Source organism: Crassostrea angulata, chromosome 10, assembly GCF_025612915.1.
Source record: "Crassostrea angulata isolate pt1a10 chromosome 10, ASM2561291v2, whole genome shotgun sequence".
In the NCBI taxonomy this organism is placed as follows: domain Eukaryota; kingdom Metazoa; phylum Mollusca; class Bivalvia; order Ostreida; family Ostreidae; genus Magallana; species Magallana angulata.
Window position 1 is genome coordinate 37738593 of NC_069120.1, and position 14227 is coordinate 37752819.

The 14227-nt window shown below is 34.7% G+C and overlaps 1 protein-coding gene across 1 annotated transcript in view; it reads left to right on the forward strand.

Moving 5' to 3' along the window:
• The window catches only part of LOC128166439 (uncharacterized), a 77979-nt gene extending 65961 nt beyond the window's left edge, over nucleotides 1–12018 (forward strand). Inside the window, exons 152-174 of the mRNA XM_052831607.1 lie at nucleotides 687–818; nucleotides 1256–1441; nucleotides 1757–1897; nucleotides 2203–2388; nucleotides 2735–3052; nucleotides 3180–3305; nucleotides 3421–3603; nucleotides 3962–4108; nucleotides 4850–5032; nucleotides 5263–5385; nucleotides 5563–5883; nucleotides 6084–6287; nucleotides 6386–6520; nucleotides 6961–7082; nucleotides 7273–7532; nucleotides 7692–7861; nucleotides 8207–8437; nucleotides 8544–8635; nucleotides 9760–9867; nucleotides 10013–10318; nucleotides 10439–10538; nucleotides 10723–10868; nucleotides 11370–12018. Coding sequence (XP_052687567.1) covers nucleotides 687–818; nucleotides 1256–1441; nucleotides 1757–1897; nucleotides 2203–2388; nucleotides 2735–3052; nucleotides 3180–3305; nucleotides 3421–3603; nucleotides 3962–4108; nucleotides 4850–5032; nucleotides 5263–5385; nucleotides 5563–5883; nucleotides 6084–6287; nucleotides 6386–6520; nucleotides 6961–7082; nucleotides 7273–7532; nucleotides 7692–7861; nucleotides 8207–8437; nucleotides 8544–8635; nucleotides 9760–9867; nucleotides 10013–10318; nucleotides 10439–10538; nucleotides 10723–10868; nucleotides 11370–11433 — 3984 coding nt within the window. The 3' untranslated portion in view covers nucleotides 11434–12018. The remainder of the gene's footprint in view (nucleotides 1–686; nucleotides 819–1255; nucleotides 1442–1756; nucleotides 1898–2202; nucleotides 2389–2734; nucleotides 3053–3179; nucleotides 3306–3420; nucleotides 3604–3961; nucleotides 4109–4849; nucleotides 5033–5262; nucleotides 5386–5562; nucleotides 5884–6083; nucleotides 6288–6385; nucleotides 6521–6960; nucleotides 7083–7272; nucleotides 7533–7691; nucleotides 7862–8206; nucleotides 8438–8543; nucleotides 8636–9759; nucleotides 9868–10012; nucleotides 10319–10438; nucleotides 10539–10722; nucleotides 10869–11369) is intronic.
• Nucleotides 12019–14227: the final 2209 nt, after the last annotated feature.

Below are 14227 nucleotides of genomic sequence, written 5' to 3' on the forward strand. Positions count from 1 at the left end.
GCTTAAAGGGGCATGGTCACGATTTTGGTCCAATTCTATTTTTCTGTTTTTATTATTTACAATGCTTTAGGAATGCATTTCTAATGATCAAATGAAATCTGAGGGTGGGTCGTTAAGTTATCAGCAAGATACAGAGCTCACGATTCTTTGTCATGTAAACAAGCCTCATGCCCTGTTTTTGTTTACATAGGTTTAATATACCGGTGAAAAAAATTTCAAGCTGATTTGTCTATTTTCTTTTTCATTTTAGGCATAAATGATCAGTTCCTAACGTTTAACACATTCATTGAAGGTCTAAAATTGGAATTTTCACTTCAACATTCAAATTGTAAACAAAAGCTCTGTAAATCACTCATAACTCAACAAATGACGCTAAAATTTTGGTTGCCTGTTAAAAATGCCTTATTGAAGCATTGTAAACATTAAAATCGGAAGAAAATTTTTTTTTACCCAAATCGTGACCATGCCCCTTTAAGGAATACCGTAGCAGTGAAGCATGACCTTATGATTTGATTTTTCTTCACTGGAGGCAAGAGCTTGCCTTGAAGTGAAGAATTATTTGGTTCTTCCTATTAAAGCTTTTCTTTTTGTAATCCAATCCTAAGAATCGACTTCAAATATGCATGACTGTATAATCTAGGATTAGATCCTGTCAAGATAAAATCTTTATTTAAATTCTATTTTAGGGTCAAGTGGTATACAATTTGAATGGATTTAATCCTGGAACAGATTACTTCTGGATGCAGCCATCTGGATCATTTGTGACTATCCGCGTGAAGAAAAGCTTACTGGACAATCCTGATGTGACATCATATCTGGTATGTTTGGATTAGATAGACAAAGAAGTTCATCAAAGTCAAGTACTTTAGTCAAATATGAGGAAAATCAGTAGATAGTCTTATACAGCGCACTGTTAATAGGATGGTATGTCAATCGGTGGTTCTGTAAAAAAAGAAAAATCTGTGATAAATGCCAATAAACCATCTAGATCATTTGTTATAATTTACATGATATGTAAGCTAGCCAGTTTGTGGATGATTTACATGCATACTTTCCTCTATTCTAGTGTAATTTACTTGCACAAGAAATGTCAGAAATTTATTATATACTGTAAGTTTGCAGTGTTTAATAAAATACTGAATCATATGCTTTTACTAAAGCTTAAATTGAAGTAATACCCGAGAAAATAACCATGGTGATGACAAACATAGGTTAATTTTTTTTTTCTAAAACTACTTTTTTTTATTTGCTTCAGTTGTTTTTGGAAGCTTACGACAACACGTATCCAGATGACAAGTCCTATGCCTCAGTGACCATAAACATCCTGAAGAACACCAATCCCCCAGTCATTGTTCCTTCTACACTGAGTGCAACTGTGAACGATTACGACCCACCAGGAACCTTTGTAGTTGATGTGAATGCCACAGACGCCGATACAACCGTAAGTTTTTGACTTACACTTGCTCTTCATCCTATATAATTGATTTATGTATAGTGGTGTGTTATTTTTGTTAAAAGTTTAAAGCAGTAATAAACTTATTCTTAGCTATATAATAATATCAGTTGTCTTTGTCATCGTAACATCTTTTTGATAGCTAGGTTTCATATGTCAGATTGAGATATGAGCACCCTACCTTTGGATCATTCAGGCTAACTTTTGTAGTTTGAACAATTTATATAATTTAGGGGGATGAACAAAATTGTTTCAATAAAATTTCAATATATTGAATCTTTTTGTTGTATTTTATGGGTACAGTTACCAGAGAAGACACTGCTCTACGCCATTGAGGATGGAAGAGCTGGCGCCACTGATTACTTTGTGATTGATCCTATCACTGGTGTGATAACCATTGATACTAGGCTCTCTGAAGACACCGCCAGGCCTCCAGACTATGTGGTGTGTACTTAGAACAATTTCAAATATTATTCATTACAAAGACTTATACCCAGTAGTTTGATGTAGAAATATTTCAAAGATTCATTTACATGTCGTATAAAAACCTTGTATGTAATTTATTTTTTAAGTGGTTTAAGGATGTTGTTAAACTGACGATGTATACATACAAAAATACATGTATATTCACCGCAGAAAGATAATTTTAAAAAAGATTCTTGTACAATTTTTTGATTTTTTTTTTAACTGGTTCATGTATTGTAATTAATTAATAAGATGCCCACACATAAACTAAATATGAATTTCAGCTGAGAATCACTGCCAGGGACACGAGCTCCACCCCACAGACGGCAACAGCCACTGTGACAATAACGGTCAACAGAAACTCAAGACCTTCCTTTGTTGACCCGGCCAGATACGTGTTCAGTCCCTCGGAGACAGTCAATGTGTACGAGTCCCTATTCCAGGTTTCTGCCACGGACCCAGATTCAGCAGTAAGTTTTTCATTGGGAGAAAATATGTTTTTCTGTATATCTCTGATTATTTTTTTATGAAGGAATTCAAAACATTTTGATTACAAATTTGTAAGGTCCTGAGCTGAATGAAGTTAGCTATTATTAATTGTAAAGTAACCATGCATTATATGATTTATGTTTAAAACCATGCTTCAGTAATAATACATGTAGTTACAAATGTTATAGAAATATGAAGCATTAGTCTGCTTGATTTTCTTAGTATTTTACACTTTTTACCAGCTTGTCTTATCCGAATGAATTGTCCTGTAACACACAACTTTTTCCATACCAGACTTTGCTTAAGACCTTGTATTTTATTTTGCAGACTCTACTGAATGGACAACTAGAGTTTTATTTTGCTGGACCAGAGGATGCCAGTCGTGTGTTTGGAATCACCCCAGACACAGGCAGTATCTATCCACGTATCAGTCTGCGAGATGTCACTCAAGACCAGTGGACATTTACAGTGGGTGTTAGAGACAAGGGAATTCCACCACTGTTTGTTGAGACATCGGTCACTGCCAATATTCAGCGAATCGGAAAGCCAACATTTGGTTCTACCCGGTATGACATCACCGAATTTGAAAATGCTCCAGTGGATAAGTTCCTCACCCAAGTGTTGGCTACTGATCCTATGCCAGGTGTAAGTGTTCCACACAAAAATTGTAAAAACAGATATTGTGATTTAAGGAATACATGTAGTATACGATTAAAGCAAGGAAGGATATACATATATATACTGATCTTTATGTTCTAATATTCTTCATCAGAGTACACTGGTATATGAAATCCGAGGTGATGGCTTAGCAGAAGAGTACTTCAAAATTGGATCTGATGGATCAATCCGAATTAACAAATCCCTTCACCTGGATGACAACAAAACACCAACTTACAGGGTATGAAAGATAACTCTCAATTAATTTTTCTTTGGAATTTATTATTGAATGTAAAGATTCAATTTGAAAGTATTGTACGTTCTACATTTATCATTGAATTCCTCTTTCCTTTTAGATTCGGGTTGTTGCATACAGACAGTCAGACCCAACCCAGCTGGCTGAAACTTTTGTGTATGTCTTGGTGATCAGGAATCCCAACCAACCACGATTCAGCCATGGAAATCTGCAGATAACCATCAATGAGAACAAAGCTGTGTCATCCTATATCATTAGCGTCAATGCTAGTGATGCAGATCTGGTTAGTTCTAGCAATTTTACCGAATCTTGGAGAACAGACTTTGCTTTATACTGAATACAGGGAAATATTCGTCCCTGTTTTATTTTCAAACTCCAATGTTGCCAATTATTTCTCTTTAAACACGATTGTGTCTGGGCAAATTCAATACATGACAAAACTGCTTGCAAGTGAAGAAGGGCAAAAATTACACAGGCCAGAAATATCACTGTATACAGTATTGTATATGTGCTTTTATTGAATATACATGCATTGTACTTGACAAATTTGATAATCAAAATATGTGGCTGATTCTGAATACTCTTCAACTATTTGAGTTGTATTATTTTAAGATATAAATGATTGTATATGATTATTTTAGGGAGAGAATGGAGAGATTGTGTACTTCTTCAGTGCACAAGAATCACAGCCTGTTTATGCAACAAACTACTTCTATATCAACCCAACCACTGGTGACATTACACTCACCTCCAATCTACGTGGGGACCCCAACACTCCCCAATATCAGGTAAAAAAAAAATGATGATTTAATTTACTCTCTATAAACTTTTTAAATGCAGAAGACATTGCCATCAACAAGAAATACCATGATATCTTAGAATTTATTACATACTTAGTAATAAATACAGGTTTTTGGCATATGTGATACAGATGACATCACAAAATCCGTATCGGCCTCCGGGGCTGATATAGGTTATCAGCCCTCCAGGGCTGATACGGATCCGTATCACACCCCTTTCGGAACTCCTCTGCCTTTTTTCGCTTCGGCATTTTTGCATGTTTACAGACGAAAAATAAAATATTTTCAGTTACAGTCGACATTTTTTAGTGCAGTTAAAAACTTCAAATGCTAGCAAATGTTTTAAAGCAGTCAACTTTTAAAATCTGATGAAATTCCGTTCTGTAGCTTCATGTTAAAACAAGAAGAACTCATATTTTTATTAAATACATGTAAACGTGCAGACTTTTTTCAAATAATATGAATAATCAATTCAAAAAAAATTTGATGGTTTTTTTTTTAAATTTATTACTAAGTATGTAATAAATATAATAATAGATACCCTTTTCCATATCACAGCTTGTATCAGCCCTCGACCAATATCATCCCTCGGGCCTTCGGCCCTCGGGCTGATATTGGAATCTCGGGCTGATACAAGCTGTGATATGGAAAAGGGTATGTATTATTCTCTCTTTATTATTTTAAAGAAAGAAAGTATTTAAATGTCTTGAAATGTTTTCTACATTTCAGTTGCGTGTGATAGCCAGAGACAAGGGGGTCCCAAGTAAGCAGTCTGGTGTCACTGTCACAGTCATTGTGGAGAGAAACCCCAACCAACCTGCATTTATACAAAGATCATATGAAGCTGATGTCAATGAGAGCATTCCTGTTGGAAGCTCAGTTATCGAGGTGGCTGCCCTAGACCTTGATGGAGTAAGTCTCAGAAGCTCACATTTTTGTGAATAAGTAGCAAAACTTTTTTGTTTCATTGTGTACTACAAATGTATATGCATCTAGAATAATCATGTTGTTGTTGCTTTTTTTTTTTTTTAATCTACTCACAGTAGTTGATATTACTTATTTCATTTTAGGCAATTTTGATAAAAATAAGTATTTGCTCTTTGTTTAATTTTTTAAAAATTCACAATTGATTTCTTTTGCAGGACCCACTTACCTACAGCATCTCTTACAATCCCCCAGCTTCTCTGTACTTCAACATTGATAGCACCAGTGGTCTTATCAGGACTGCCACCACCCTGTACCAAGATGAGGCTGACCGCTATGTGGTATGTCCGAGGTTTTCTTTCTTGAAGTGTCAGTTATGACAATGTTTTATCATGGAGTGATACAAACATTTCGACAAACAATACATCATCTACATGAAATTAAAACTAAATACTTATTAGAGAATACTGATACTGACTAGGAATTTATAAATTATGACTGACTGTTAATTTCCACAGCTATTGGTGACAGCTTCGGACGGTACCCTTCAAGGATCTGCCACAGTCACGGTCCGAGTTCATCGCAACGTCCACAAACCAGTCTTCTCCAACCCGAACTACAGCGTAACAATCTCCGAGTATGAAGGCCTTAACGACATCATTCACCGTGTGATTGCTACAGACAATGACAACAGAAACAGCAGCAGTGGTGTTCTCAGATACTCCATTGTGAGAAGTGTCCCTCTCTCCAGTAGTCCTGTGTTTATCATTAGTTCCACCACGGGAGAAATCCAGCTGGCACAGTCACTCACCAACAACAAGACAGCCAGTCAGTACAATGTAAGTACTAATAGTACTTGGGCTTAAGTTTTATCTCTTATTCTTTCCTTTAAACATGCCTTCACCTCCAAATGTTTTTTAATTTTTTGTTTGTTTAACAAAGACCAATGAGGAAAAGTCATCAACCGGTATCCCTAATCTTTCTTAAATGTTTTCTTTCACCTGATTTTTATATAACATAATGACTTTTTTTTTAATAGCTGACAGTTATGGCCAGGGATGTTTCCACGAGCCCCAAAAATGCTACAGCAGTTGTTACCATCAACATTGTACGCAACGAGTTCGCTCCAGAGTTTGCATCACAAACTTACAATGCATCAGCTTTCGATTTAGACCCCTATGGCAAAATTGTGCTCAATGTATCTGCAGCTGATGCTGATAGACTAAATCCATACAGTGCTAATGTAAGAATGTCATTTCACCTTTGGATAAGCTTGTTTCATTTGTTTTAAATACTTGGTTATATGAGGAGATGCTCAAGTTTTTATGTCCTTTTTTTCAGACACCAAATGCATTGGTGAGCTATTCCTTGCCATCGGATGCATTAACATACAACAGGTATTTCCAAATCACACCTACAGGAAACCTGACGGTGATCCAGCCTCTTCCCTCAGAAACAAATATAATTGCATTGCCGGTATGTGTGGGTTTTTTCTTATGTTTTTTTTTATTGGGGGTGGAGAATGTTACTGTTTATATCACTGTTGGTATGTAAATAAAATAATACTGGTTAAAATGGGGAGGGGAACCTGTTAATCCTGGATCACGATATTTAAGAAAATTAACTTTTAATGCCACCATTAATTTTTGTTTTGGAAAATTAAAGTCACAAGAATGTCACACATGTATATCTGTGAAAAAGAAATAAACACTTCAATACTTTGGTATTGAAGATGCATTTCTTTTATTTTTGAAGAAAGATCAGTAATCATAAAACAAAATATTTTGAATTCTATTATGGACCGAGTACTTAGTTTGCCATTTTGTGGCTCCTTTCTCAGGAATGTATCTAAGGTGACCCCTTCGCCTTTTGTTTTACAGAGTACACTGCGATAATACACAATGTTCATTTTGTAGGTCCGTATCAGAGCTTGTGATCTAAGCTGGAATCAAAAATGTTCAGAAATCCGTGTAAATATAGCACTAAGTCACCATGAGACCCAAGCTGGACAACTTGGATTCTTACAGCCAGTGTATTAGTAAGTGTATAGTGAGCATTAGAAATACACAGCATAATGAAGGCCAATTTTTAGTAAGCAGGATTGTTTAACTGATGTGAAATTTACTTTTTACGGTAGCCATATTAAACTCAAAGGGAAATTAACATTCTTTAATCTCTGCTAGCCCATTTTTATAGCATGTGTATTTGATTTCATTTTCATCTTGTAGCAAAGAGGTATCAGAAAACCTAGATTTGAACGAAGTGATTGTAACAATGGATGTGGAATACCAAGAAGAGAACAGAATCGTATGTAACATTGAGGATCTGGACCTCTCCAACAAATTCTCAATCATCACAGATAACCTGCAGAAAAACTGTAAACTGACTCTGTTGCATCAGCTGGACTACAGTGTACAGAGCAGATACAATGTAACAGTGAGCGTTCGCCCAGACACCATCAATAACAGGAGGAAGAGGCAAATATATGGTACGTACAGATAACAGGGGCCAATATGTTATCACCATGCAGATCGAGAAAGGGTGAATTAAAACCGATCACATTTACTTTATGATGTAAATAAGTCTCTACTTTCAATGATATATGTTTTGTTCAGCTAATAAGAAGGATGTTCCTATTTAATTGTAGTCTATAACACCCACCAGTTGGCAACAGTAATCATTCAGGTGAAAGATGAAAACAACAATGGACCTCGGTTCATTTACCCCTTGTATCCCGTTAACCCCAATGTACTAAGGATGTACTTTGGAGCTGTCGCTAATGACAGTAGACCTGACAAACAGGTTTTGGAGGTTCAGGTATGTACCAGTGGTTTACCAAAGTTTGTAGGTTGATTTTGATTTTTTGTTTTACTTCTGAATTCTTACTGGGTTTATTTTCAATACAATTCTACAGTCATCAAGAAAGCAACATAATACATAGATTAATTATCTGTTGCATAAAACTGAATCAAAAATTATTAAATTTAATATCAGCTAACAATGCAGAAGCATTGTATTTTTACATTGTTTTATGAACTGATCTACAGTATTAACAAAAAGTTATAAATTCGTAAATTGAACAGAAAAATCATTTTTAAAAAAGCGTCATGCATCTTGCGTTACAACTTGGAAATGAATCTACACAGTTTTGTTCTCATTCAGGCTACTGACTTAGATCTGGGCACCAATGGTCTTGTAACATACTCCATCAAAGACGCATCAGAAAGCCCTGCAAACACTCCATTTTCCCTCTCTTCTGATGATGGCATTGTTACTACAAAGAGAGACTTGTCAGCAGAGTTGAACAAGCCAGTGCAATACCGCTTCAGAGCTGTTGCATCTGACAACCCAGTTCGCTTCACCGAAAAACAGTCAGATGAGACCAATGTTATTGTAAGTATTTCTACTCATATAATGGAATGAATTTTTGTAGTTTTTTGTGCATTTAACAACAGTCATCTAGATACATGTACTAAGTGTGATCAAATGGCCTTTTCAGATAAATTTGATTCGTCCATTTAATCGATTTGTGTTGGTCTTCAAAGACAAAAATCCAGAGGATCTGTTACCTAAAAGAGAGTTCATTAGACAGTAAGTAATAAATGTACTATCCACACTGAATAACAACCTTGGATACCTAATTGTAATTCCATTACAACACATTGTAATACTATTAAAGCCACGTTTTAATACGTACACCACGAATAACTAAATGATACAGTATCTCCCATTGGTATATACACTGTAAAGTACCTGTTGTGACCACATTCTAATAATCCTAATAATGCTTTTTCCCTAGTATCAATATTGTGATTAGTAAACACACAGTTATAAATAACTAGTATTCCTATTATTAAAGACGATAGTACACCACATGATAACCACAATTATCTACTGGGTACCTGTAAACCTGATTTGCTAGTGTTACACCATGATTCTGGTACCATCACTAGCTACCACATTCTGATGTACAACACTAGTAGCCAGTAGGTAATTCATCATTAGTAATTCAGTGGAATACTTTGGTAGTTTCTTCATTGTAATACACCACTAGTTATCAATCCACACTACAAATAGCCACATTGTAATACACCACTAGTTATCAATACACATTACAAATAGCTGCAATGTAACACAACATGAAACATGTCACATTATTATATTTTCATGTTAAATACTGAAATCTGATTGGTTTAGACGCAGTTGGTGATCCGTTCTATTACCCTCAGCGTTAGCAACACACTACAACGAATTGTTACATGTGCGTAAATTATGTGCGTACGGTTCGCCGTGGAATTCACGTCATTTCTATATAAAAGCAGTAAAAATTCTATAGAATGAAGACATTCAGTATAATAAAAAAAATAGTGCCTGTTTGGGAGGATAACAGTTGAAATTGACACCCCTCGAAAACCATTGTCAACCTCCGCTTCGCGTCGGTTGACAATGGTTTCCTCGGGGTGTCAATTTCAACTGTTACCCTCCCAAACAGGCACTTTTATATAATGTACCATCACAGAGACTTGTGGTCATTAGTTGTTTATTACTATGATAATCATAGTTATTGTAATAAACATTTAGTGATAATCATAGTTATAAACATCTTGTGATCACAGTGTATTGCATCACCTGTTACTGTTTTACAGTTGATAAAGAAGTTTGACATAAATTGATTCAATTTCACATCTGAGTAATGTAATTCGTTTGGTTTGCAGAGTTCTTCAAAATGTGACAAAGCATGTAGCCATCATTGAGACCATTGAAAGAAAGAGATATCTGAATGATTTGCAGAACGTCCAGACCGATGATGACGATATACCAGAGTAAGTACCTTTGTATCGAAAGTTTGCAGTGGGTCACATACATTTATGTGAAGTCTGAAGATAAGGGATCAATGTTTGACGGTGGCTATTTTCGTTTATTTATCAATTTCAATTTTCATTCCTGATTTTATATTTTGAATTGCAGTGCTGATGTGTACTTTGTCCTACAAGAAACTGTAGAACCATATCACCTGATCAACAACACACGACAGGATGAGCTGTTCCCTGGCGGTGATCTGGGTGATCTGAAGAACAAGATAGGTGGGGACCCTTCACTGGATGTTATCACCATCAGAAAACCATTTGACAGCGAGGCAAGCCGCATCTTCCAGCTGAGTAAATCCTACGTGTGGTGGCTGGATGACCCATGGGCAGCCCTGGTGGCTTTGGCAGCCATTTCTATCCTCTTATGTCTCGTTGGACTCATTGTCATCATCTTTACTCACTCAAGGTCAGTGGTCTTATGCAGAGACACAACACTGTTCACAAAATTGGTTTAAAGGTATTTCATCCCATCTTACCAGTATGTATTTTACAAATTGTCAAGCTGTTGCTTTTTCTTTTTGATCAGGTATATGAGATACGTCGGTGAATATGAAACCCATTTAAGGGCGTTTGATCAACCTGAATTTGTGGAGCCACCAAGTTTTCTCAGGGAATATGAAACACAGGTGAAACATTTACAAAATAAGTTTTATGAGATTTTTTTTTAAGGATGTATAATTTTCAATCTGAGAAATGGAGCAAGATTAAGATGAAAAAGATTTTAGTTGTCAAAATACACTACTGTATTGCCTTTTTATGCTTAAACTGATGTAATAAACAACATTAACAAATTATTTTTGTATTTTACAGAGTTTAAATATGTATGTCCCAGCACCTGATGAAGCAGTGCATGATTTAGGAGAAATTAACATGACGTTTGAGGGAGAAAACGTAACAGCAGAGCATATAGGCGGAGATCAGGGAATTACGTCCGCCGTCAATCCTATCTATCAGGAGTAAGTGTCTTTACAATTTATGTAATCATTTTGTTAGGTTGTCAGTATACACAGGAGTGTTGAGTTATTACATATAGTATTTAATAGAAGTTAACTTTAACTTCACGTATACACTTGTATTTTTGTTACATACATTTTGGTCGTTTAAAATATGCAAAGAACAAAACTGAGATTGTCTGTAAAGGATGCGGTCTTTTGTTACATTTACCTCTAATTAAACTCTATTGTCCGTTCCCAATGTCTATTCTAAATTTTTGAGATTTAAAAATATTTTAAGTAAGAAGACAAAGTTAGCTTTCTTTGATATATGTACGTTATTGCTATTCACACTGTGGACAAACATTTTATGATTGATCATTTTCAGTGGAGTACCCGGTAGTTATAATTGTGTAAATTGAACATGATAAACATAGGCCTACATGTCATGTAACGTTAGAGTTGATCTTCTGACTTCATTGAATGTGGTTTTGTTTTAAATGGGACTTTCTTTCTTTGTTTCAGAGATGACCCTCAGAGTCAACCCCCCAGACCAACAGGATTTACAGAAAGCACAACCATGCTGTGAATTCCATAAACTGTATATAATAATAAAGACTTGCCATCAAACATACTCTAGTTTAGAGCTACGCACTCCATTCTGAGGCTTCCAGAACTTCACTTTATGTACCAAAAAGCGACTTTCATTACAATCCATTATGCCACAGAAGTGACGGAGTGCAAACAATAGAATGAAAAGTGACTTCAAGAACAATGCAATAATACTGAAAATCCAGAAAGTGCCAAGGGAGGAAAGAATTTCAAAAAAAAAAAACTCTTCAAAAATGCTTCTAATGCATGATTATTTCTATGCAGGTCTGGTTATACAGTCTAGTTTTATTGTAATAGTGCTTCATTCCAATTTATAGGTTGTTATTTATTAGATTTGCTGTTAATTGTTTAAATTTTGATATCATACTCCTTGTTTTTTAAGTATTATTGAAAGAACATATCAAAGAAGAGTGCAAACATATCAGACTAGAGTGTTTAACTTTAAGATATATACATATATAGGGTTGTTTTTGACTTCAAATTTTTGTACATGTAATACATTCCATGACTCGTACAGTATGATGTAAGGCTGTTTATAATTTTTAATGTGAAATTTGTAAACTCTAGATTTATTAATGTTTTGTATAGATGTTTTTGATGTACAAAATTATATCTTTACAATAGAATTTTTAATTCGTAACATACAAACTAAGGGTCTTTGTTGATGGATTGATTGTAGTTTGTTTAACTTACATGTATTATTGTTTCTTTGAATGTCAGCTTGCCATCATGCACAACGTAATTGTTTACCATATCAATGTGTAGGCCATGACTCCAATTCACCATTTCAAACCATTTGTATTTTTATAACAAATAATTATATATTCTATTTTTGAAAAAAAAGTCTTGAGTTTTCTTTTAAATGTGAATTGGATATTGCAACAAGATGCTAATGTGAATTTGCAAACCTGGGCAACAATATTAATAGTCACTTTCAACCAATGGTCATTCAAGTCCATGCGAATAGTGTCTTATTGAAGAGAGGGACTGAGGAAGAGGTGAAACTTAAGGACGTCGTTTACTCAGGGTTTGAGTTCTCAAAATCCGGATTGTTAAAAAGTTCAATGTCATGAGTAAAATTTGTTCTAAACACTAAAAGTATTTATGAAATGAATTATTATTGACAAACCGTTCGATATTTTAACTATATCATGGAATTAGGCTCAAACAAAGTTGGACTTTTAGCGAAACAGGAAATTCGGACAAAAATTTTCAGATTTTGTATTTCACTTAAATATTTTTGGTAGTACTGTAATATTCAAAGTTAAGATTTTATTTGTTAATGAACATAATTTTGCATATTTTCTGTTGGTTTTATCTCACTTTTTTATTTAGATATTTGAATGGCACACACTACAAAAATATTGAAAAATGCTTAAAAACGATAAAAGACACCATATCTCAAAATTTTGATCATTGACCTCATATAACTTTTATACCAGCAGAGTAAGGTCAATGTGCCTAGTTTAAAGCTTTAAATGTTTTAGTATTATCATCATTCAATTTTTTGTAAAATTGAATCAAAAAAGGGTAGGAATTTGAAAACTGATAGAGGAAATTCGGACTGGAATATTAAAAAAATTGTGGATGAAAACTTGATGCTTTGTGTCTTTTCAGTGTCACTGCCATTAATAAACTGTATTTCATTTTTAAAAGAGCTAAGCAATTTGTATTATTTTTACAATTAAGGAAATTTCAATCATGGTATAAAAATTTTAGGGACTTTTCTTATATTTTTAAAAAAATATTCAGTGGCCATTATCTCAAAAAGTAGGTTATTGACCTACTGTTTTGAAAGTGGAAAATAGCACTACAATGATAGGTCTTTAACACACAATAGATGGTTTTTCATTATCATCAGTGGAATTTTTTTTCATTCTGAGTAAACGTATACCTTAAGCAATTAGAGAAACGCTGAGAGAGTTTAAACAAGTATTACAAGGTTACGAAGACAACCAAACTCTTAATGATCAAAACAAGATGTACGTGTACTTGGTATATTAGCCTTTATGAAATTGATAATTTGACATTGAAAATTCCCTTTTATATTCCTTATGTACATTGTATAAAACGAAGAATATCCGACCTCCCTAAATACAAGTTGACTTGTCCTAGTATACTTTGATTTCAGAAATTTAAGTTCCAACATAAAAAAAATACGAATAAAATTAAATGAGATATATTTTATAACACATTTTAATACTTCAACTGAAAATGTGCGAGTCAAAAGCAGTTTTCGATCTCGGGAATTGATTTTATCCCTATGAACTCGATTGTGTGATTGTTATGCATGTACCAGTAGAAAAATCTCTTCATTTTTTAAAATATTTTCAGGTGACCTCCGTCGTCGTGTGTTAACAGTTGAACCGTTTTAAACTGCATTGCCAATATTTTTTAAAGTGATTTGGTGCATCTTTGGTACGAGGAACGTAAATTGTAAATTTAATACCTCTTGCTTCACAGGGCCAAAATCTGCTGAAACTCAGTAGAAACTGCATATTTTGTTTCTGGCCTCAAGGGGCGTGGTCGTAGGGCATATGCGTCGGAACAGGGGTGGGGGGGACCCCCCCCCCCTACTTTTTTTTGCAAACTTACCATTAGGCATTAGGCAAATAGCATCAGAGAGGGTCCAGCCCCCTCCCTCCACACTTTTTCTCGCAGCAAACACATAATTGTTCCTAAACTTGCATTAAAAAGATTGAAATAGGGATGTTGAAAATTGGAGAAATAGGTTTACTAGTTCCCCCCCCCCCCCCCCAACGGAATTTCAT